This window comes from Athene noctua, chromosome 1, assembly GCF_965140245.1.
Source record: "Athene noctua chromosome 1, bAthNoc1.hap1.1, whole genome shotgun sequence".
Classification (NCBI taxonomy): domain Eukaryota; kingdom Metazoa; phylum Chordata; class Aves; order Strigiformes; family Strigidae; genus Athene; species Athene noctua.
The window spans coordinates 44,353,506-44,377,633 of NC_134037.1; the positions used below are offsets into that span (position 1 = coordinate 44,353,506).

At 37.4% G+C, this 24,128-nt stretch overlaps 1 protein-coding gene across 9 annotated transcripts in view; it reads right to left on the minus strand.

Moving 5' to 3' along the window:
• The window catches only part of EPHA7 (EPH receptor A7), a 203,342-nt gene that overhangs the window by 39,334 nt on the left and 139,880 nt on the right, over positions 1 to 24,128 (minus strand). For 5 of the 9 annotated variants that reach the window (XM_074896064.1, XM_074896062.1, XM_074896065.1 and 2 more), the window contains 7 exons: positions 21,186 to 21,371; positions 20,561 to 20,622; positions 19,375 to 19,584; positions 18,194 to 18,343; positions 13,382 to 13,575; positions 12,118 to 12,273; positions 8,786 to 10,935 (listed from right to left, as the gene is read on the minus strand). In XM_074896064.1, coding sequence (XP_074752165.1) covers positions 10,821 to 10,935; positions 12,118 to 12,273; positions 13,382 to 13,575; positions 18,194 to 18,343; positions 19,375 to 19,584; positions 20,561 to 20,622; positions 21,186 to 21,371 — 1,073 coding nt within the window. In that variant the 3' untranslated portion in view covers positions 8,786 to 10,820. Of the gene's footprint in view, positions 1 to 8,785; positions 10,936 to 12,117; positions 12,274 to 13,381; positions 13,576 to 18,193; positions 18,344 to 19,374; positions 19,585 to 20,560; positions 20,623 to 21,185; positions 21,372 to 24,128 lie in introns of those variants that run through there. The other 4 variants (XM_074896067.1, XM_074896061.1, XM_074896059.1 and 1 more) reach the window with 2 other exon arrangements.

Here is a 24,128-nt window from a genome sequence, read left to right on the forward strand (position 1 = left end):
TTTAAAACCTCGGGTTAATTTATATCGGCTCTGTCTCTGCTGATATTTTTTGGTAAGCACCAGGACTAAGATCTCCAGATCAAGAAATTAATGAGATAGTGTATGTATACCTTGGACTGTGGCATGGCTTTACTCTGGACTGTACCTAGTTCTCACTGCGAAGTACTGGTTTCACCAGAGCAGAGACCAGGTGCAAGCTAACAAGGATGAAATGTCAGCAAATGGGAGATGAGTATCCCTGAGTGACACATGGCAAACCAATTTGATAATTTCCTTGAATCTGTATGATTTAGCTATTCATTATGATAATGCTTCAGTCCTATCTGTCCTGCTGTCCAATGTCATTCCAGGCCTGGATTAGATACTCTGTCTCCCTGGAGAGATAGAAACCTAAACCAGTTTAGAGAAACTGAAGGCTAATCAAAGACAGTGATAAACCAGATGACAAGCCCTGCTGAGAGCTTCAGTTCTTGGTTGGAATGTCTGTACAGTTGGATTTAGTACTCATCAGATTTAGTACCGATTTAGTGCTCAGTTGGATTTAGTAATCATTTACCCAGTCTCTGAAGCATGCCAAAGCCATACCTGTAGTCAATAATAGAACAAAACTAACACAGGCACAAGTTACCATCCACACTGTAAATTCCACAGAAAGAAAACCCAATGAGAGCTAGTCCTCAGAGGGTCCTGGGCACGCCATCACATATCCCAGCAGTAAATCTGGATGTGTCCTGAGGAAACTACTTTCAGGGATTCACAGCCCCAAACCTTCTCTGAAAGTAGATGCCTAAATGCATCCTTTCAACAGGAAACACATGTAAAAGAAGGAGCAGAGGTCATATGCATTTTATCTAATAGTTGAGCAATGGCTGAATGGTATGGGAAGTGCAGTGCCTGCAGACCAAGATGTTAGCTCTCCTGGGGCATGACAGGTCACTCAACCTTTTCCATGAATAAACTCCATTTTACTCCAAATAAGTCTCCTCGTTCCGAGAGAAGTGGCCTAAATACAATTTCAGAGTAAGACGGAGGGGATTTCTGGAAGGGAAAGGGGCTTCAGGAAGGAAAGAGATTGTACAGTGCAGGAAGGAATTTTGGAGGTAGTTTTGGATTAGGCTTAGCCTAACCAACCTTTTCCCAGGCAAGCAGCTGCAGCTCAAAGTGTTTGGCAATATATGAATACATACAGAGTCTCTCCATTCCCACACAGATGTTGAAAGTATCATGTTGGCCTTCTTGTAATACCTTTCCACAGCCCAAAGCTGTAGAGTCTCTCTTACTCTTTCTATGCCTTTTTCCCCTAAGAGCTATGTAAAATTTCCATGTGTTGTCAGAAAAGAAGTAGTCCATTCATCAAATCACAAAAAAAATAAGGTGAGCCTTCCTGGAAACAGAGGTAAAAGGATTCCAGACAGGTGTTACATTTCTATCAGCTATCTATCCTGAACCATGGGTAGCCATGATTCAGCTGTCAATAAGCATGAGGGTAGTCAGTCTGTTGGCTTGTTCCAGCATTTATGCTAGACAAGGAGAGGGAGTGAGCTCAGTAACAGCTGGACGTAATCTCTGTGAGATATCTCCATACTTTCAAGCAAATGGCTTCTACTAATTTACATCATACTCATCTGCTTAATAATGCTCACTGACCTTAGCTAACAAGGGCTTCCATCACCAAAAGGCCTCAAATACGAAATCAATAGCAACAACACAATAGAACTTATGGTCTAAGCACTGCCAAATATAATATTCTGTTTTGCAAAAGTATTCTGCAATGGCTCAATGACAGATGTGCAGATGCATAACTGTATGCTGAGATACATGGTTTCTGTTTCTCTGGTATCTAAAGTGATGCACTGTTAATTTAGATGTGAAAATTCAACCTTTAATATCATGCAACCACTTGTAAAAGCATTATGAAATACATATTATCCATTCCCCTAGGATTTTAAATTTAAATAACTTGACAGCATCTGACGTTAAAAAAAAAAAGATAAATCCAGCTTTACACAATCCTATTTCAAAATACAAATGTAAAAATAGTATTAGCTGCTTTGAAGGCTTACTTTATAAGAATTTCCTTTTCCTTTTCCATAATTATTAAGATACTTTACTATATTGAAAACAGGTAATATTTCTAGGTAATATCTTAATTATTTTTCAGCAAATAATTCAGAAGCAGATAACACAAATAAAGCATTGGTTTCCATATGTTTTTCATTAATCCAGCTATATTAATTTAATAAAATCCATAAGAAATAGGCTTATAATAGCATAAAAAAATGAAAAGAGACTTTTCTGCCATTCATTACAGGAAGTATAAAATCACAGAAAGTAATTCTTTCATTCCACTGCCCTGAAATAGTCACCTCATCAGGTGTTTTGATTTCTGCCATTCAGCTTCCTTAGATTGTACTGTCAGTCGAAAGATTTGGATATTATTTTAAACATACTCCAGTAGCTTGTATCATTAATGTTACTGAGCAGTTCATATGTAAGCGTGGCTGATTCAGCAGTTCTATATGCAACAACCCATACACAGAGTTTTTTAATTTTTAACACTAATGGTTTCTGCACTTACTCCTTGACCCATAGTTTGCTGGTTGTAAATAGATGTTGCATTTGTTGTTGCTGGGGTACTAAATGTTCCTTCCTCACTGTCGTCTTCCTCTTACCCCCCAGTGAAGCATGGGTACTGCTAGGTCAGTATTAATGATTAATGCTAGCTGGGGAGAAATGGGAGTAGAGTGAAAAAAGTAGTTTCCCTCTTCATGGCTGGGGAAATATCCCTCAAAAGCCAGAGGTAGCTCTGCATAAGGAAACAAACATGCACACCTGCAGAGGCACTTTGGTGGTGTGATACTCGAGTAACTACCACAAGAAAGGTAGTCTCTGAGAGACACCTCGATGTTAGGCAAGGAGTTCATGGGATAGGAGGCAGCCTGTGACTGAGATTTGCAACAGACAGCACATAGTCTATCTGGGATACTTTTGCCAGTGAATAGGAAGGATCAAAGAGGATTTTTCTCTTGCAAAATGTAGTCACTGAGGCAATTATTTATCTTGAAAAGAGTACTACAAAAAAATGCCTGAAAGCTTTTTTTTTTTTTTTTTTTCTTCCACACCCCCTTTCCTGCTCTTGGCAGTGGATGAACTGGTATATGTAGGGTAGCTATATAGTAAGGCACAGCCTTTCTCTCATCAATAGCAATCAGCCACTTGTCCATAGTACTGAGGCCCAGTAATATTAAAGGAAAATCCTCATTCAGAATCCCTCTCAGTGCCTTGATGGCCCAATTTCTTCCTGTAGACATACTGTCCTGGATTTGAATTTAAACCTGTCTTCTTCTCCAGCAGCCCATGAGGGTACAAGCCCTAGCTACTGGGGAAGAAGACACTGCTATCCTTTCCCACTCAGAGACTCCCCTCACTCCATCCATTATCATTCTCCTCTTCTATTGTCTGGACCCATCTTACTCTTTCACAGACCTCACATGGAAGCACCAGTGCTGCCAAGACCAAAAATTAAATGGTGAAGGCTTGGTCTAATTCTGTTACATAATTTATTTTTTGCTTGTTTATTATTTTTTGCTTGTTTATTCTTCTGGACTCATAGATTTTGCATTTGTGGTCTAGTTTCAGTGACAGTGACTGAGGATATCTGCTACCCAGAAAGCTCCATAGTTTGGTTAGTGGAGCGTTTTACAATGTGAAAGCTGCACACACAGACTTCCCATAGACTCACCTCTTTCACTTTCTCCACAAAATCCTAACCACCACTTAAAAACTGCTGAGTGGCCTTCAGGAGCTATTTGGATGATTTTACTAAGTTTATTCCAGGCAAATCAGATTTCTCATGCAGTTTACTATGTGCAACCTCAGTGGGAGAACAAATTTAATTTACGGCTGTGACTGAAAAGAACACTCTGGAGAGAACCAGTTTGAGATTCCTGCACCTTCTTACTCTTAAGCTACACATGCATTCTTGGCATAGGCTGTTTGGTCCCTGAGGAAATGAAATTGAAATGTTTTCCAGGAGACATCTTAAAAATGGAGATGCAGCTCATCAGGAAGCCAATGGAAGCTGGAATAGTAAGACAGGTTGAATGATAGTCAAGAAATTGCCTGAGTAATGTTTCTACAGACATGAAATATGTGGATACATTCTACCTATCATCCTTCAGTTTAGCCTCTTTCAAGCTAGATTTGGTCATCCTAGTAAAATTAACAGATGATTTTTCTTCTCAGAGAGATGGCATCTTTGGAGCAGGAAGTTTACTTCTTTATGTAAGAGAGAAACTCATGGTTTTCTTGGTAAATCTAAGGAAATAATCAGAAGAGAATGTCTATTGAACTTGATAAACCTTACAGACTCCTGAGTAGTTCTTCCTCTTTTTTTAGCACAAAAGGGGAAAGTTTTAGTTATGGACTTGGGGCTATAATGTCTCCAGTTTATAAATGACTTGAAATACTCAGAGTCACGAAATTCTAATACCAGTAGCACATAATTCTTTGGGCATAGCTACGGCTTAACCACTGAGTGTGTTTTTCAGTGTTAGCTACATTACGATTCATCAGATTATTTCTAAATTGTAGTCTTTAATTATTAGTATTAATTATTATTAGCATATTAGCACCACAGTTCTACAATTGGTTATTTGGTTCAATTAAATACAGCAGCCTTGGTCCATGGATGAATAGATTTTCTGTTCCTGATTTAGCTCTTCTGGCACTGGGCATTATATCTTGTTATGTCCAAAACTCATTTGGCCGGCCACACAAGTTTTGCATGGCTGTATCGCATATTTTTTCAGAGTCTATCAAGACATCAACTACTTTTTGACTCGTGGTTCTTTCTTGGCCACTCTAACCAGGTGTTAATTTCACCCAATACTTAAAGACTTAATCTATCATTACCCCAGACTTAAAGAATACGACTCTAAAACCTTCCAAGAGTAAATATCATCAGAGTTCATGTTTTCTTTTCATGCTTTTAATGTAAAATTCTCCTTTCATGTCTTTCAAGTCTGCCTGAATGAGCTGTGTACTACCAGTTGCTTTCCCATCTGTCTCAATTTAGTCTCTGACAAATTCCAATCTGGCCTGAGGAAAAATCAGAGTGCTGAAACCACTCCACATCAGATTATTAGGTATATTTTATTAACAGTGTCTCTTTACTTAAACAAAAAATCTTGACAATCCTTAACTCCCCTGCCAGCAACGTCTTAGGGAGCCCTGCAAGTTAGACTCACATATTCTGAATGGGTTCACACATCTCTCCATCCATTCCCTCCCACCTTCTGACTCTTCACCAGGTACAAAAGTGAGGGTTTTCCTCATATTATGAGGGTTTCATAATCTCGCTGGACATAACCTACACAGTCTGTACAGCATATAAACTCCACAAGACTCCTTTCACTTTCAAACTGCCTAACCTTTACACATCCTGAAAGTGCACTGAGAATTTCATGGATATTATAGATGTACTAATTTTGTCCTTCAGCCTGTCCCAACAGATTTTAGTCTAAATGCATGTGTTAATTATACTAACTTAAAAATCTCACAGAATCAAATCCAGAGAGGAAGAACTCTCACAAACATAGCTTGCATTCTGCCACCACTCTTTTGTCAGGATATTGCAGATTTTATGCCTACGGTTTAATCTCTTACATTTTTCAAATTCTTATATGGAATGTGTTACAGAAGTGGTGAGCCCCATCATACTTCGGGTTTCACAGGTCATTTGTTGGATTGGGCTTTTCTTTCTTTGTTTTTATGGTTTTTTTCTCCAAACTTTTTGTATTCCCCTCCCCCTTCCCCATCACTCCCCAATCCTTTTTACAGGAAATTTAATTACAGAACTGTCTATTTCCAAGTAAATAAAAGGCATCACTATGCAAACAATAAAGATTTCTGTTTAAGAGTAATTGTTGGCTACATTTGACAACCCTTAAGGGAATAGGAGAGAAAATATAGGCTTCTGCCCAGAATTTCTTGTTTTACTAGAAATTAGTTTGAGGCTAAGACTTTTGAGTAGTCTTGCGAATCCCAAATCTACCATCTACAAGTCCATTCCAAGCTGGCTGGGGAAAATATTTGCCTGTTTCTACATATCCGTTAGTTAATTCATCAGAAATACAATCCTAACAGGTCCTGAACATGCGGAAACCCTGCTGTGCTAGTTGCTCAGCAAATCATAGCACCAACTGCCTGAATACCCCTGCAGCACCTGCTGCCAGAATTACTGTGAGGCAAGAACTTGTATTGTACTTTTCTTAAACTGGACTTGTCATCCTGTCTGGGAATTGTTCTCTTCCACAAGTACAATGTCACTTGTTTAAAAGCAAACAAACAAAGAAACCAACAAACAAAACCCACCAAAACCCAAGTGCATATCATGAGCATATAACTTTCTAACTGCATGCAGGGAAGGAATGCATTAAGGATGTGTTAGCTCTAACATGTCATATATATATATATATATATATATATATATATTTATAGAAGATGAAATGACCCTTTTTTGGCTGAGTTGGCCTTCACTCCTCACACACAGCCAGTGGACTGCTTCACGCCATACTAGGCAACAGAATGCTGGCCAAACCTGCCATTGTGGCAGGGTGTCTTGCCATCACTTAGTATTATGGCTGTAGTGACATGATCACCGTCTCAGTAGTAACCCGAAAGTCATGGAATTTAAATCGTTCTCAAAATTGCTATATATGAATTATTTAGAAAGTTAAGGACAGATTATTATTTTTTTTATTTCAACTACTAACCAATAAATGTAAAAAAATACCAACAACAAAACAAAAATAAACCCCTTCATCCCCCACATTAAAGCAATAGGTTTTGTAACATTCAAAACAGTGAAACTATTTACGGTATATTAGTATCAGTGGAGAAAAGCAAATTTAATTTAAAATCATTTTTTCAAACTCCCTCAGTGGATGCCAGATAACTCCAGCTTAAACAATATAAAAACTCATTTTAAATGGAGAATAATACAGACAAAGCTCAATTATTGAGATATTAAGGGCAACATTCAATTTGAGATACATTTAAGCATCTTTGCCTCCTGGAGAATTTTACATGACAAGGCTTTAGATAAACATGGTTTCGAAAACAGCAACTATCATATCTGATCACATAACCTCTGGACTGAAGCAGTATGTCAGCAAATATTTCTGATTATTTAAAATATTAAATAACTGTAATTTACTAGGCAGGTCTTCCTCAGAACAATCACAGTTTTTTTCAAGAATTAATACCCATATACAAAAAGCATTTAGATGATCTGGTACAAATCTCCGAATAAAAAAAAAAAAAAAAAAAAAAAAAAATCACCTCTCTCTGTGATAAAGCCCAGTTTAAATACATTCTGGGACGTATTACTAGTGGAGGAGCTACCTTTCTACGACACTCAGCTTGTGGGGGAAACTGTAGCAGCCAAGGACATATAGGGTAGGAATCAGCTCATCTAACTTCAACTATCTAGACGTTAGATGCCTAACTTAAGCGAATCATCTGGGTTCCCTCTACAGGTAATGGAGATAAGCCTTCCCAGAGGGAGATTCATCCTGCTTGTCTTAGGCATCTCTCTTTTATATGCTTGTAGATGTATAAAGTCAAGAAAGATAAGCCTCACTGACAGCCTGATAATCTGTCTTTAATGATGCACAATTTTGAAATTCAATGAAATTAAGCCAGAACTGAGATAATGTCTTTGTCTCATCATTTAGCCTTTAATTCCTCCTCTGACCCAACTTTATCCTCAGTTCCTCCCATGAACATCAACTTTCTCTGGCATTTTATTACTCTTACACTGGACTATGTTTTGCTGGAACCTGGGGAACTGCAACCAATGTCAATATGTTGCTGCGCTACCAGTTACAAACCCATTTACATGCATGTGCTCTAAATTGCAGTAATGTTCTGAACAGATGGATACATTAGAAATATTGATAGTGATTGTGCTTTCTGGGTCTACTCTACCACTTTCATATGTGTAAAAATCTGTGGCAACATTAAGGCAGTCAAGGTATATAGACGAATGCTAAAAAATATTTACTATTCAAAGAAGATGGCTTAAATCAAAGAAGGAAAAATAAGGAAGAAATACGAGGGCGCTCACTTTTACATGTGTGAGCCCAGGTCACCACACATGCTTTGAGGCCTCTGTGCTTCAGAATATTGAACGGGTCCTAAAGGTGAAGCTTGGCCTCAACTCTCTTGCATTTAGTGTTTGTGGGTTCTCAGCAATACCAGCATTGCTGCATTGCACCTTTAATCTCCAAGCCCTTAGAAACAGTAGCTAAGATTTATAAGGAAGCAGGTGTCTGAAGTAAGACTCCTAAATTGATAGCTGGGTGCCTAAAGAAGCAGCAAAACTGACAAGCACCCTGTACAGTTGCCCACAGATGCTCACCCCAGTAGTGAGGCACTTAGCATTTGTTATAACACAAACCGGATGTTTATTAATTAAGTGTTCCAATGGCTACTTGAAGTGCCTTGGCCAAGTGCTTGTGTGCACTAATTTCAATATTGGGCATGCAGTCTACTCTGCATCTTGCTTCTACAGCATTTCTAGAAAATTAATTTTAATTGTTAAAAAACCATCTTGAGCTGCATACATGAAAATAATTCCATTTCTACTGAATGAAAATCTAGTACGAAATAAGAATATTCACCTTTTTTTTCTTACTCTGCCCAAATCCAGGCAATAAATTAGGCTTCTCAGCATGACTGTAAAGTGCTGTGAATTGTATAAACAATCATATATGGACACTGAAAAATAACCCTTATGCACATTGCATTATAGTTCCAAAAATATATTTACAGTCTATTACAAAGATTACAAATGGAAGTGTCTATGTAACGGGATTAAGCTAGTTAAAAGTTTTTTACAGATTTTCTTCAACAAAGGCAGGGAGGACAAAAAATTAGTGTAACCAAACTGATTTTTCTAATGAAACAAATAAATAAAATGACAAATATAACACTGTACAGTGATCTAAAAACAGGGAGAAAAAAAGGAGGGGAAAATGATGCATTTAAGTTTTTGATAACTATCTTTGGTCCTAAATGTGGGAAAACACATTATGTAGCACTGAATATACATGTTTGTATGTGATGCTCTGCAAGTAAAATAGAAAAATATAGTGCATTTTCAATGTATTCAGAGCTCACTACACATAAATGTGTGTACAAAACAAGACAGTATAAATAAAATTTACAAGTTTTACAAAGGAACATTTACAGGGTTTTTCTTTTGTTTTTATTTTTTTTGTGTGGATGCCCACGTTATCAACCAAGACCAATTTATGACTGATCCCTGGGATCTTTCTCTATCAAAATCAATAGAAGCAGCCCAATTCTCTTTGGAAGTACAGCATTTCATTGCTGGGGTAGTTCACAATTTTCAAATTATTTTTAAAGCATTTCTCTCTGGTTCATATACATTCCTGCAGTGTCTGTAAAGACACCGTTCATTATTGCTTATGGTTGTTAAATATTTTAATCAAACAATATTCATATGTAAGTAAATGGTGTAAAAAGATATTCCACTGAGCAACTACTCTTGCATCTGCATTCCTGATGAATGACTCTTGTGTCTGTGTGAGCACGCACACGCATATTCGTTCAGAGCAGCAAAAGCTTGTAAAAAAAATTGAAAATTCTGAACTGCCCCTTGCCTCACGCTCTACAGTTCTCACATAAAATCTATGTCCTTATTCTGACAGCTGGACTGCCTACGGCTTAAACTCATATAAAATATATGCCAGATATTTCTCTCAGATTTGCTAATGCAGAGTATTGAAAAAAAATGTGATGTGCTCAGATTAAATGGTTTAGGTAACACTGGAGAACTGTACCTGTATTCTGAGACACTCCTACAATCACTTGTCCATTCAATGCAGTGTCTCAGCAGGTTTACAGTTGTAGAACTACATCTTAGAATATATCTCACTTTAATTCTAGTCCATTAAAATAATCTTGCAAACAATTTTCTAAAAGTGCCTAGAACTACTTAGGGGTCATTATTGCTTTTCTTTTTTCTTTTTTTTTTTTTTTTTTTCTCTTTTATTTTCTTTTAAAAGATAGTATATGTGTAATCTTAAAAAATTCTTTAAAAAATATCAGAGCTCTTGGCAACTTGCATTTCCTGACTCCCTGCCAATTAGCTAGCCATGTCAATACGGTGCTGATTTAACAAAAGTAAATGGCATAAAAGGATACCAAAGTTCGGACAGATATACATTGCTTGGTCATGCTTCTTAGATCTCTAGGAACTCAAATAATCCTTCAGAGGTACCCAGTGTAGTAATGTGTCATAGAATTAGCACTAAAAAGGTCCAAAGATATAAACATCATACTAAAAGAAAGTCTTTATGAAGAATAAACACAAATGATTAAAAAAAGATTCAGAAATCACAGATTTAAGGAAAATATTTTGTTGAATTCAACAATAATATCATGATTTTATCTGACAAATATATTCTTTTTTAAATTTTTATGTACATTTAAAAAGTCTATTAGATAAAAAGGAGGTTAGAGAGCTCAAGGTGTTTGTATGTTTATTCAGGTAGTACTTTGTTTATTGTCACTGCTGTTTTCCTTGCCACCACTGGTGGATCCTAATTCCCTTTTCATAAATTCTGGTGGCACTTAGGAGTTCAAGTCTGTAGGTGCTTCTTGTAGCTCTTCTATTCACTGCAGGAAGGACCCAGGAAATCAAGTGTCTTCTAGCAGCACTTCATATATAGTGAAGGCCAGTGCTGTTCTCTCAGTCTGTCACCTCCCTCATAAGGGAGAAATGTCTATCACACTTGGATGCCAGTGCCGTGTAAATGTAGCATTTGTGCTCTCATAGTCTGAATGCTGCTCATGATTTTCTTTTGATGACCAACCAACGTGATCCCTAAACTCATCACATCCCTGGGGAAGATAAATGCGTACATTGTTAATTTTTCAACTTAGACTGCTATTGTATGGTATTCAACTGTGAGGCAAAGCTACGTAGTGGTCTGGACTACAGGTTTCTAATATTGAAGCTACACTGGAACCTCAGCTCAGTACTGTGAAGTACATACAGGCACTGTTCAACTTTTCAGCGAGGAGTGCAATGACATGGCAAGTGTCATGTAATTACACTGCATGTGTCTCCACATCTGAGAATAAGGCCAGTATGTTTTGCACTACACTAATCTTTTATTGTGGCCTTTTAAGACACCCGAAGAAAGAGACACCTCTCTTAAAATACTCCGGGTGGCTTTCAGGACAAAGTTATGTATAAATACGAGATTTTGGGGATCACATTCTGCTTCCTAAAGAGTTGCCTAGGGAAGCTCTTTGCATATTGACCCATACCCATCATGCAAATAGAAGAGGAGCAGCTGTTTCAATTCCACTGCTACTAGTGCTACTGACCTAGTAGAAGTTTGTGGGCTCTGATGACAGTTCCCAAGCTATAGGCTGAGGCCTCTAGTGATACCAGACAGGTAAGAGTACGGTTGCAAACTTGAGAATATTGTTTAGAAACTTCTTTAGAAAACCACTGCTCTCTGTACGAGGAATTACATGTGTTTGGCAACCACCAGGACAAAAACATTGTTTGCAGGGTTGTCAAGAAGACCTGTTTAAGATGGCAGTACCAATACAGGCCATGCTTGCCTTCAGAAAATTGTTTTGCTTCTATAGACTTTTATCCTGATGAAAAGTCATTTCTTGCAGGACACAGACAGCCTCCAGTCAATTAGAAGAAAATTCCACATATTCCTAGTACACATCTGGAGAAAGGTACCAATTAGGTAGTGGAGGCAAAGTGATTATTTTCCTACACATACATACTTTGAAATGGGCCACATTCTCCCTCAAATTCAAGCCTCTTGGTGTTATTTCAATTGGTCTCCAAAGCAAGGAAAAAAAGTGATGCCACACACAGGTAGCAGGGTATTTGCCCTTTCATGGGATTCTATAACATCATCAGCTTCTAAACCGGATGACTTAACCCCAAGTACCATGTTTGTACTCAGAGTAAAGTTTTGGAGTTGAACATTGTGTATTATTTTACCTAGAAATTCCCTAAATGCAAGTTAAACATGCCCAGTACTAACTTACTCAATAGTCATCCTGGCAACTGATTCAAGAGAGTTGTAGCCTGCTGCTGTGAAATTATCCTTATATCTTTCCATCTTAATAGCTTGTAACCATTCGCCTACGGAGCAGAAAGTGGTAAAATCGGGAGTGTTCTGGTCCAGAAGAGGGCTAATTGGTCTACGGAGAAGGAAAAAGGAAAGTAAGTTGTTTCCAAAGAGAGTAAAACATTAGGGAGTATTTAGCAAGGTGAGAGTCAAATAAGTTTGGGGTATTAAAAATGTCAAGAATAGAAAGTAATAGGCCTTTATACACAATTTAGATTTAATTTGTGAATAGCTCTTGACTACTCTGTAGCTCACAATATGTACTTCCTAAGCTTATTCATTTAAAAGATGAAAGGTCAGAGTGAGCAACATCAGCCTGATGGACTATTGTTATCAACATAAAATCAACCTTATTACCTAGCATGACAGCAGCTGCAACTAAAGTTGCTGAGTAAAATGAAGATGGTATTCTTTTAAGCATCTTAGAAAGTGTATTAGTAGCTATTCCCATTATTCAATTGGATGGGACAAAACAAAGACAAGGAAAGAGCAGAGACACAAAGTAAGTTGCTTAAGGTCACACAGCAAATCAGTTAGTAGAAGAACCGGGAGCAGAACACAGGCCAGTTGATTCCCTAGTGCAGTGATCTAGCTAGCAGAACAAAAGATTACCACTATTAAATAATTCACCTGAAATTTATGAAGAAGCCATTAAAAGCTACACAATGAAATACAGTGAGATGCAATCACTGAAAGGAGTTAAAGACAGAAAATGAAAGGTAAAAATCTAGAGTGTAGCATGTCAAAGTACACTGGCCAAGCATGAGTATTATTAATTACTATTTCTACTGTAGCAGTTCCTAGGGCAAGGGATGCATCATATAAAACTACAATAGATGATGATCCTTGCCCTCTAGACTTCACAATTTTAAGAAATAAGGAAAACAAAGGCTGCTAGTGGTGAGAGCATGGAAAGAGTGATGAGTGGGCAGTAGTTTACTGAGAAATGTGTTAGTTCCATGATATTTACCCTCTTAATTTTGGTTATTTTTAAAAAAGTCCTTTTTGGCTTTGTTCAGCATGGTAAAAAAGAAGGTCATATGAGGAAGGTAAGAACGGGGAACAGAAGGAAGAAGAAACTGAGACACATGGAGTAAGTATGAACTGGAACTAGCCACCAAGCATGACATCCAGAACCCAGCCACGTGCACCATAATAACACACATTACAGCCTTTCTTACCTGCTACAGGTTCCCAGTGGGGTTTTCAAGCTGTTTGGGTTTCTAATCATTTTGTCCAGAATACCAACTATCTGCTCAAACTTTGGCCTTTCACCGCGTTCCTTCTGCCAACAATCTAGCATCAGCTGGTGCAGTCCTGCTGGGCAATCCATGGGTGCTGGCAAACGATAGCCTTCTTCGATTGCTTTTATAACCTAGTAGCCAACATAGTTAATCATTTTTCATCAAGGGATATTTAAGGAATATATATTGCTACCCGATTCAAGAAAAAAAAAATCAATAAACTAAAATTTGCCATCAGTGTTGCAAAAATATGAGTCTGTTGCTTTGACACTTGCTTTCATGTTTTCAAATAATTTCCCTGACTTTATCTTTGGGCTTATTAAGCATATTGTTGTATATGTGCAGAACATAGCTATATTACCTAGTCAAGTGAGCAGCAGGGAACAACAATTAAATTCACCAAGGGAGCAACAGATAGATTGATAAATGGAGTTATTTCAGAAAGCATTATTACTTGCCCCAAGGCTTTTATGAGTGTGTGGTAGAAGCAACTCACTTGTAAATGGATAGGGATCTGTGCATGCACATATAAAATACAAAAAGCCTGAAGATATTATAAAAGGATCCAAGAAAAATGTTTAGCAGACATAAATTGTCAGGCAAAAAGTTGTATTCTATGTCTAGCCATGTTATATTAGTGATAAAGTATCAAAAATGTGCCACATGAGAGAGGAAGACCTGGCTGAATGGTATTTTAATATATCACCTAAACAGAAAGTTAGATTTAATAAGACATGCTGCTAGATGATGATATGATCGAAGGAGAGTGTAAATGTCTGAACCAAGAATTACACCCACCCATTGACTTCCTTAGACAAGTCCATTTGGATTTAAGTAAAAAATAAAAATGGGTAAAGTAAAATCACAGGCAACTGCTGTAAACCTTGAGGGCAGGATAAGAAAGCACATCAGGAAGCAAGGCAGATAAGAAAGTCTTGTGAAAAAGCGCTAAAAAAAAACATTCATGGGGGATTTCAAGTATACTGACATTGACTGACATAGAAATATTAGAATTGCTAAGGAAAGGTGCTTGTTCCTGCAGGGAAGTGCATAGGACTGTCTTCTCCCTTGGTTTGTATAGAAAGCAAGATCAGAAGAAGCTGTTCTGGATGTAGCCCTAGGAAGTAGATCTGGTATGATAAAGTTGGTGAATATCCAGGGTTTAGTGAAAATAATAACCTCAGATAGAAAATATTCCATTGGTTGTGTGAGAAAATGCAAAAGCAGTGGGCTGAAAAGTAGACAGAACTGCAAAGAATACAAAATGACCTTCAAAAAGCTGGCTGAAATCCATGATGGCATCAAAACCTTTTGCAGAAAAGAAGTTTTGTGAAAAGAGGAGGCATAGCTCAGTGGTAGGGCACTTACTGCAGGTTTGTGTCACAGAATGTCCTTCTGACCTCAGAAAAGTTGCCTCATCTCCCTGGGCCTCAGCTTTCTATCTGAACATTTAGAATGACAGTCCTGTCCTACAACTCAAAAATGATGGAGAAATATTCAATTCCTGCAGTAACACCTACACCTTGAAGAATGAGTGTGGTGACCTTTTAGAGACAGTGAAGTTATCTGTCAGGCAGGGTGGGGAAAAAAGATTTCTTCAGAAGAATGGGGAAACTGTAAGAGCAGTACTATACAGGAAAGAAAACATTAGAAGTAAAATCTTTTAGAACAGTATTAAGAGGAAAAACAAAAGAACAGCTCCTTACACTTAGAAGTAGCAGTGGAATAAAAGTGAAAAATAAGCTACAGTGTGTATAGGAAAATGGTGTGCTATGAAAAGTAATGCAGAAATTCCTGACCTTTTACCTTTTAGGCCCTTTGTGCATACTACACATTATTCACTACAAACAAAGCAGTTGCTTAAGAGGTCAGAATGTAGAGACCAATGAGGAATGAAAAAGTAGGTAACACCAACACAGCCACAAAAATATCTAAGACCCTTAGAACTGGCAAACCATATAGATAATACTATATCCAAGAGTGTAAGGGATAGTGAAAACATGAATAAAAGGATCACAAACAGTACTTTTCTATGTTCACTATGATCTGCAGAGAAACCTGAAAAGAGGTGGGAATCAAGATGATGCTAATATTTTTAAAAGGCTTTGGGGATACTGCAGAATCAATTTCTTTGATGTGTAAGACAAGCAAAAAGGATGAAACTGGGAAATATAAAATAATGAGCTAGCTAGAGATGGATGGAATTGCTCGGAATATCCAAAACATTAAAAAACCATCTAAAATATTTATAATTGAAGTGTGGGTTAGTTTTGTGTGGTGGTTTTGTTTGTTTTTTTTTGTTTGGGTTTTTTTTGTTTGTTTGGTTTTGTTTGTTTTTTTTTTTTTTTTTAAAGTGTTTATACAAAACTCGGGCACTTTGAAGGGTGTTACAAGTGTCTACACTGATAAGAAAGCTGGGGTGGGGTCTCAAAAATCAGTACTTGGAGATATTTAAATAGATGCAAGAATTTTTCTTTTTTTTTTTTTTTTTTTTAATAAGCAAAGCTACAAAGAGAACACAGCTGGAGTTCTTACTAATAGAATAGATTTATATTATTTACACCTCCCACAATTCATTTTAAAAATTCTGCTTTTACTGCAAAAAGAGAAAAAGAGAATACTGTTAAGAGTCAAGTATACTTTTATCATAATCAGGCTATTTGAGGATGTAAAGCAGATTAGAAGAGGGCCAGGTCTGTTCACTGTATATACTGGTTGACAACAAAGGAGTATTAAATATGGGTAACAGGACAATGCTATCACTCTGCTTCTGGGTACATAATAAGGATACAAATTAATAATCATAATAATGATAATAAATCCAGGAGTAAAGCAAGGAAAAAAAAATGTAAGCCTAAACTCTTGCCCTTTTCTATAGAACTGATCTGCACTAGGGTCAGTAACTGAATGAGAGCAAGAACTAGCAAACACCAGCAGTCTAACAGGGGAATAGGGTAAAGTGCAGTGGCTTGAGGGCCACTGTTAACAGCAAGGATTAAGCTGAGGGGAGCCCACTGCTCAGAGAAGCTGGGGGGACTCTGTGTATCATCCGTGGTTTGCCCACTGTGCCTCTGTGGAGACCTTGTAGGATGAATGTTCCTCTGGTGCACCCTAGCTCCAGGTTGCTGCTAAAAGGAGCACTTTTGCTTAAAAAGAGAGCACAACACAAATTTGTATCCTCCATCCATCTAAAAATATGACTTAAAGGAAGAGGGACAGAATTAAAGAAATGACATATAAAGACCCAAAGTCAGGGAGAGATATTTTTTAGGAGATCTAATCTGGTCTATGATGACACCCACCATCCGCTTTTAGGCAAAATGATACACTAAAGATATATAAAGTGCTTGAGTGTATATACAAAATAAGAAGACACACATATAGCATTTTTTATTTCAGTTAAATACTCTCATTGGTAACTGTGAAGGATAAAAAATAGCTAATGAAGATTCTAAATTTTTAAATCATAGATTTATCCACGGGATTGGTAGGACGTGTATATGTTTTCGGAGCACACGCTTGAAGATCACAGAATACAAGACTATTTTAAATTATTTTAGCAAGCAATTCATGCACCTTTTAACTATGTGCTATTGAAGATTATTATGTAAGAGGCTAAAAAGAGATGAAACTGCAAGAAGTGGTAATTAGCTGTTTCATGAAAAAGGTTCATTCATTTGCGTTACTTGCAGTTTTCAATAGAGGAAATACTTTTTAATATCCCACAAGCATGAAGATACCAAAATTTCTCCCCTAAATAGAAGTTTTCCCTTATTGTTCCCTAAAAGATAGGTAAGGTTTGCCTTTGAGGCATCTTATATTCCTGTCAGGCTTCTTTTATGTTTGAATCTAGTACAGAAGGAAGGTGTCAAAAGAAATGAAACTCTGCTGGGAGTCTAGGGAATGTAAATATTTCTCTTTCTCTGCCCCAAGGACTTGTTTGCCCATATTTTGACAGTCCATGAAATCTTTGACACTGAGACCTGTCAAATATTAACAACTTTGCACTGTGCCAAACTGACTCATCATTTACACTTTTATCTTTTTTTTTTTTTTTTCAACTTTGATGTCGATCATTCAATCAAAAAATGAAATGGTAAAAAACCCCAGTCAAGCCTCCGACCTGAAGAACTTTAAATGAGAGTCTTTCTGACATCTTTCTCACCTGCATGGCTTTTTCCTGTGTACTTTCTACATTCATAGATACTCTTGTCAGAAATCAAGATTAACACCTATCTGTTCTATTACTGATGACCTGTTGCTCTGGGTCATATTTTATGCAAACAAGGGTATTGTTAAATCAGCATAATTAACTTGAAAAAGCCAGAGTAGTTCATTAACTGCCATTCAGATTTTTAACAACTTTTATCAACTGATTAATCATTGCTCTGAGGTCAGAAACCTCAGAATTATTTTTTATTGGAAAAAAATTAATTCCTTCTATGCTTAAGTGTAATAAAGTGAAGAGCACATAGTACTATCTTTGACGTTCCAGTTTTACTTGATACTCAGTACAGAAGCCTACAACATCCACATGGCAGAAGAACAATTTAGAGATATAGGTAAAAAGTGAAAGCTCTGTAACTTTTTCATTTTGTCAGAACCCTATAGTATTTTGATATATCTTATTTCTAAACCAATATTTTATGCATGTATACTGAAACACATGTATGTGTTTACAATATGTAATTTTTGTTTTTCTAACACACACATAGACACATGCTCACAAAAAGACAAGGTATAACCTACATCTTGATTTGACATGTCCCAGTATGGCCGTTCTCCATAAGACATTATTTCCCACATAACTATTCCATAACTCCACACATCGCTGGCTGATGTAAATTTGCGGTACTGGATGGCCTCTGGAGCTGTCCATCTCACTGGAATTTTTCCACCCTATGAAAAAAAAAAAAAAAAAGTTTTCTTTTTTCTCCACAAAACTTTTGTATCATCCTCCATAGGGTGAACTTATATTTCCATCAACATCAAAAGCAATACTTATATCATCTACTATAGCTGACTGCAGAATTTTCAAAGGAGTCTAATGAAGTTTAGGCTGAACCACAGAAACCTGTCTAAGCTAAATTGGATGCATTTCTCTGGAAGTGCTTCTCTCTCCACTGATTTTAAGGGGCTACTTAGATGTCTGATTTAAACTCATCATTTAACCCCTGGCTGGCTGAAGCTAGGTGAGGGGAATCTAATCCTGTGCATAGAAATACTATTGACTTGTCATATGGCTCATCTGAAATCTTGGTCTGACATTTTTAAGCCAGGATCCCACATAGAGCCCAGTGGCAGGAGTGACAGCTTGAACACCAGTGTGGTTTCCCGGATCCTGGCGCCTGCTAGAGCAGATTCCAGGGGCCCCTCCTTCCCTTAGCATGAGAAAATAGGCATAGCAAGGCCTCATGGGTGGGAAAGTGAAGCTGGCTCAACAAAAGAATAAAAAGCGTAGTGAGCCTGATGAATGCTTATTTAAGAAAAGTGTCCCACCCAAAAGCAAGGGAAAATACAGGAGTTAAGCTTCGTCACAGTCTAGCCTCAAGCTAGTCAAACTTTTGGTGAGATAAAATCTAGTCTGAATAATAGTAATAGCCTACAAATATTTTAATTGACTCATAGTAAATGAGATGATTAAAACTTTTATGGGTAAAACTTCTGTATTGTTCAAACAGAAAATAATGAGGAGGGGAGTAAAGAAGATACTGTGCAAAATTTTTATTACTTTACCAAATAAAAATGTATGTTCTTACAAAAATATCAGTCCCTAATTAGAGCCAGATTTCTGCAGAGACTCTTTTCCTTTTGACTGGTTAACATTTCTGAAGCAATTAATGTATTTCTCTTATTTATAGTCTCTAGAAGATATGCTGCTTCTTAATAACCACACCTCAAAACTACTGAAACCCATTGATTTGTCTTACAGTAGTAGTGTAGACAGCCTCCGGATCATCTTCTATAACTCTGGAAAGGCCAAAGTCCGACACTTTGCAAACAAGGTTGCTGTTGACAAGAATATTGCGTGCTGCAAGATCCCTGTGTACATATCCCATATCGGCCAAATATCTCATTCCAGCAGCAATTCCTCTCAACATTCCCACTAGCTGAATGACTGTAAATTGGCCATCATGTTTCTGGAGGGAAGAAAGGAGCAGCAATTCTTGTTAGTATAGCTGAGAAGCGAAATAAAAATTAGTTTTTCAATGTTAGCTCTCTACTTCTTTACTACTTCTGTGGCAATTCATCCTGGGGCAAAGAAATTCACTTCAAACACAAGTTTTATTTCCTTCAAAGATAAAGCAGTACATCCAGTTAAAAAATGTGTGAGTAGTTAAACAGAAGTAAGAAAACTTGTTAATCACTATAAATTTCTGGCTAATTCATGGAAAAGCTCTTCTAAGAGAGATTACTTGATGCACAGCTCTTTATAGTTTGCCTCTATGCTCTTAATTTCTCAGCATAATTATTTGTATCAATAAAATAAGAACTATCTCCTTCTGGAACCCCAGCTACTGATAATTTTATTCATAGCTTGGAGTTTATCAAGCAAACATAATCTTTCTCTTCTCTCTAGGGTGTTTATAAACCATCTCACTGTCTTGTACACCTGGTAAGGAGCCAGAACTGGCCGGTTCAGAACACACAAAATTCTAAATGTTGTGAACTTGCATTCCTTTTCCCTTTGTTCTTCTCTTGAACACAACCATAGTTCTTTTAGGGATTCTTGTGTGCTGATTTCCACCATGCTGACACAATAAAATTTTGCTCCCGAAAGACAATCAGGTATCAGTGGTTTTAACTTCAGCTAGTGGCAATAATAAAACCCACCATGTCTATGCCACATTAACCCACTTGAATTCCTAGAATGTTCCCATGTGATCCTGTCTGATCCTCTCATTTCTTATCTGGTCTGGCTGAAATAATGGAGAAAACTGCTAGTATTTGTCAAGCTCCATTTCATCCTGAAAACCATTTAACTATATGAATATTAAGCATGTATACATATATATATATATATGCACATATAAAAAAACATATTCTGCAAAGTGGCAACACATAATATTATATGTCACTTAAAAGATATTTTTATGCTTTTATTTTGGTACTCACCCTAAGAAATGCATCTAAGGCCCCGTTCTCCATGTATTCTATTACAATCATGACTGGTTTCCCTGAAAGAAAATAAGATATATTTTGTTTGAGAAACTGTAACACAAATGGAGTGCCTTTCTTTGATAAAACACATGTTATTCCTTTGAAGGACTGAATTATTGAGACAACGAACATTTCTGAGGCCTCCAGCACTGTTACTGAGCTCTAATAAGTTCTTAAATGTCTGCATGGAACGTGGTCATGATTCACAAAATTAAACCATACAAATCAAAATGTCAGTGTGTTCTCCTAACTCCTGATGTGTGAACAGGACTCCGGGATAATGACACTTCAGATAATATGAAGGGACATAAGAAACCTTATCTCTCTGCACAGTCTTTGAGTCTAAATGAAACTAGAAAAATAGTGTATTTCAAAATACTTCATCTTTTAATCATGTGTTCATCTTAAATTTTTTCCTCGGATTGTAGCATAAAGTAAGCATTGTTTTAGTTAGTTACGCATCAGGAGAAACTCCATTAGGAGTGTGCAGCCTGTTTATAATTTGAAACGTTGACCATGAGTAAGCTAAAGTAATTTCTGCCATTATTTTATTTGACTGACAGATCAAGGTGCTGCTTACCTCTGGTAACAACCCCTTCTAAGTGAACAACGTTGGGGTGGTCAAACTGTCCCATGATGCTTGCTTCACACAGGAAATCTCTCCTTTGCTTTTCAGTGTAGCCAACTTTAAGAGTTTTTATGGCTACTGCAACATCTCTCTTGCCAGGAAGCTTTAGACGCCCACTGCACACTTCACCAAACTCTCCTAAAATGAAGATCAATGCTGAATTACTTTGACTATAATATCAATATTCTTTTTAGGCCTCAATTCAACTAGCCACCTAAGTGTGTGTTTATAGTTAACATGTTCATATTCAAAACAGATTACTTAGGAACACAAAGACAGGCACGTGTTTTAAATGAATTGCTGACTAAGTACCTTACAGAGTAAACACTTCAAGTTAAGCCAGTCTTCATCACTGTTATTTGAATCTTTTAAAAGACTTGTTAGTAATTTGTTACATTTTTTTTCATAAATATGAAGTAGCTTTCATAAGAAAATACTATTACAGAAATAGTAATATCATTTCTAAATGAAAATGTCATTCTGTTTTACATGGTTTCCTTGCTATCTTTAGATCCAATGTGGGTTTTTTCTTTCAAAAGGCAGCTCTTTCAGACCTGCTTTTAATTTAACATCATTATGGTGTTAAATGAAGCACTACACCATTACCTTCAAGCAGGATAATTTACTTTGCAGATTATGAAATGAAAGGTGTGACTTATAATAATTTTGTTACACTAAACAAACACAAGGAAAGGCTGGAAGTTTGTAAAAGGCTACTAAACTAACAGACAATTGGAACCTGAAGCATGTGGAAAAAATGGCCAAACAGCCAGCAAGAATACCTAAAAAAAAAAGCCTCAACAACCATAATTTGGGAGAAAAGTAATTGTACTCCATCAGACAGGAAAGAGGATGTAAGCATGCTGGATGGATATGGATATGAATGGCAAAACATCTACCACCTCACTATTATTGAGACTGTGAAAGACGTAAGGATTGTCCTTTTGCCTCACAGCTGTCTCAGCAGAGAGAAAGAAAGCCCCCCTATTTTGTAAACAGGATGAAAAATCTCTTGAGGTATATAGGAGAAAAGGGTAATAACATATCTTACGGTGAATAAAGGGGAACATCTCTAAAAAAATTAATAATCTGGTACTTTGCAAATTTATCTTGAGTGTGGGAGATATAGATCCAAGTCCCTTCTCCAAATCAAATCAAGACTGAAATTTATGTTCTGAATACCTGTGGAGTGTCTTAACATTAAGCTATTGAGTATACACAAGTATGCAGACACGCCTACATCCAAGACATGTTTTAGGGTGAGTGCTGAAAAGTTATTGAATTAGGGAAGAATAACACAGAGAGTTTGATTAGAGATTTCCTTTGGGGCATAGACCGAGGTCCCGAGAAACCTGGTGGGGTCAGGACTCAAGTGCACATACAAACTGGCAAGGTGTCTGGCTGGCAATGGAGATATGCTTGGAAATGGGGCTGCATGCTTGAAGAGGTAGAAGTTGAAGTGTCCTAATGGATGAATTCTAAGAAATCTTTTTTAGGAAACAGTCACTGTTGGAACCCCCAGCAGCAGAGCTTAGAGAAGGAAAAAAAGCAGTACCTGGGCCTCAGCGTCACAGTTCTCCAGCCAGAAGGGTAGAACTTTGACTGGACCTTTATATTTCCAACAGACCTTGGGTGATTTTGGGCAAATCTTCACTCAGCATCATTCATTTTACAAATCTCACAGGAGATGACTGCACACAGAACCAAAAGTCCTCTCCCTCTCGTTCCACGCTAGCTGAATTAAGGTTAGCTCCAATCAACTCTATATAATTCTGTTAACACCGTGATGTACCTGAGGTAATTGGCCAAGTAGAATACAACTGTCCCTGTTTGCACAGGTGAGGCATTAGCCTCAACCATCCCTGGGCACTGGAGTTGTGGTCTGAATATCCATGTCATAGCTATGGATACCATGAGGCATAGCTGCTACATACATAACAACTAGGTGGTCATGCCCTGAGCGTGGTGCCTTAACCTCCCTCCTGCACTTCATTAGCAATATGGATGACTATTAATGAATTCACCACTCACCTCACTCACAGCTCCTAGCCACGAGAACTTACTAAAGGATAACTATTTTCTCTAGCAGTATCTGCCAAAATTGTTTTCACTTCAAGACAAAAACAAGACATGAGTATAAGTGTCTGTGTGCGTCTATGTGATATTTCAGAGCCAGGTAATTAGGATACTTGGCACAGGAGACACTAAGGCTTAACTCCTTTCCAGCTCTCTGTAATCTGATTTTGACTGATTTCCAAAAGCAGATCACTCACACTCAGGCAAACCAGAAACTTGAATGTAATGCATTTCAGGCCAGGATGCTAGCCAACGAACTACTTTTATTCCCAAGAAAACAGTATATTCAGCTGAAATTATGGTCAAAAATGATCCAGAAAATATGACAACAAGAGTGGAAAGATTGCACAGACACATAGCCACTAGCTCAGCATGTCAACATGGAAGAGGCTAAAACAAAGGATGTGTGGTATGAACAAGGACTCAACACAGTGGACACCGTATTCTGTATCTGACAGGTGGCCACAGCGGGATGGTAATGAAAATGTTGGCAAGGAAAGCACATATCCCTCATGCAAACTGAGTACAAGCATACATGCACCTTGTTTGTCTGAGAGACATGGCACTACTCAATAGTTGACGTGGCCAGCATTGTTGATGCATATTGAGACTGCTAAGTGGCTTTTCTGGTGCTGTCCCTAGTAGAAATTGCATATTCTTCTTTGATGTATGACTTTCAGCTGCTTCCTTGGGTCTTTAACATTGTGTTGTTCTTGGACTGCATTACATTTCACTCATATTCACTATGTGCATCAACAGGTTAAAGCCATAGCTAAACCACATACACAATATGCTTTCACCATAGCACTTTTAATTAAC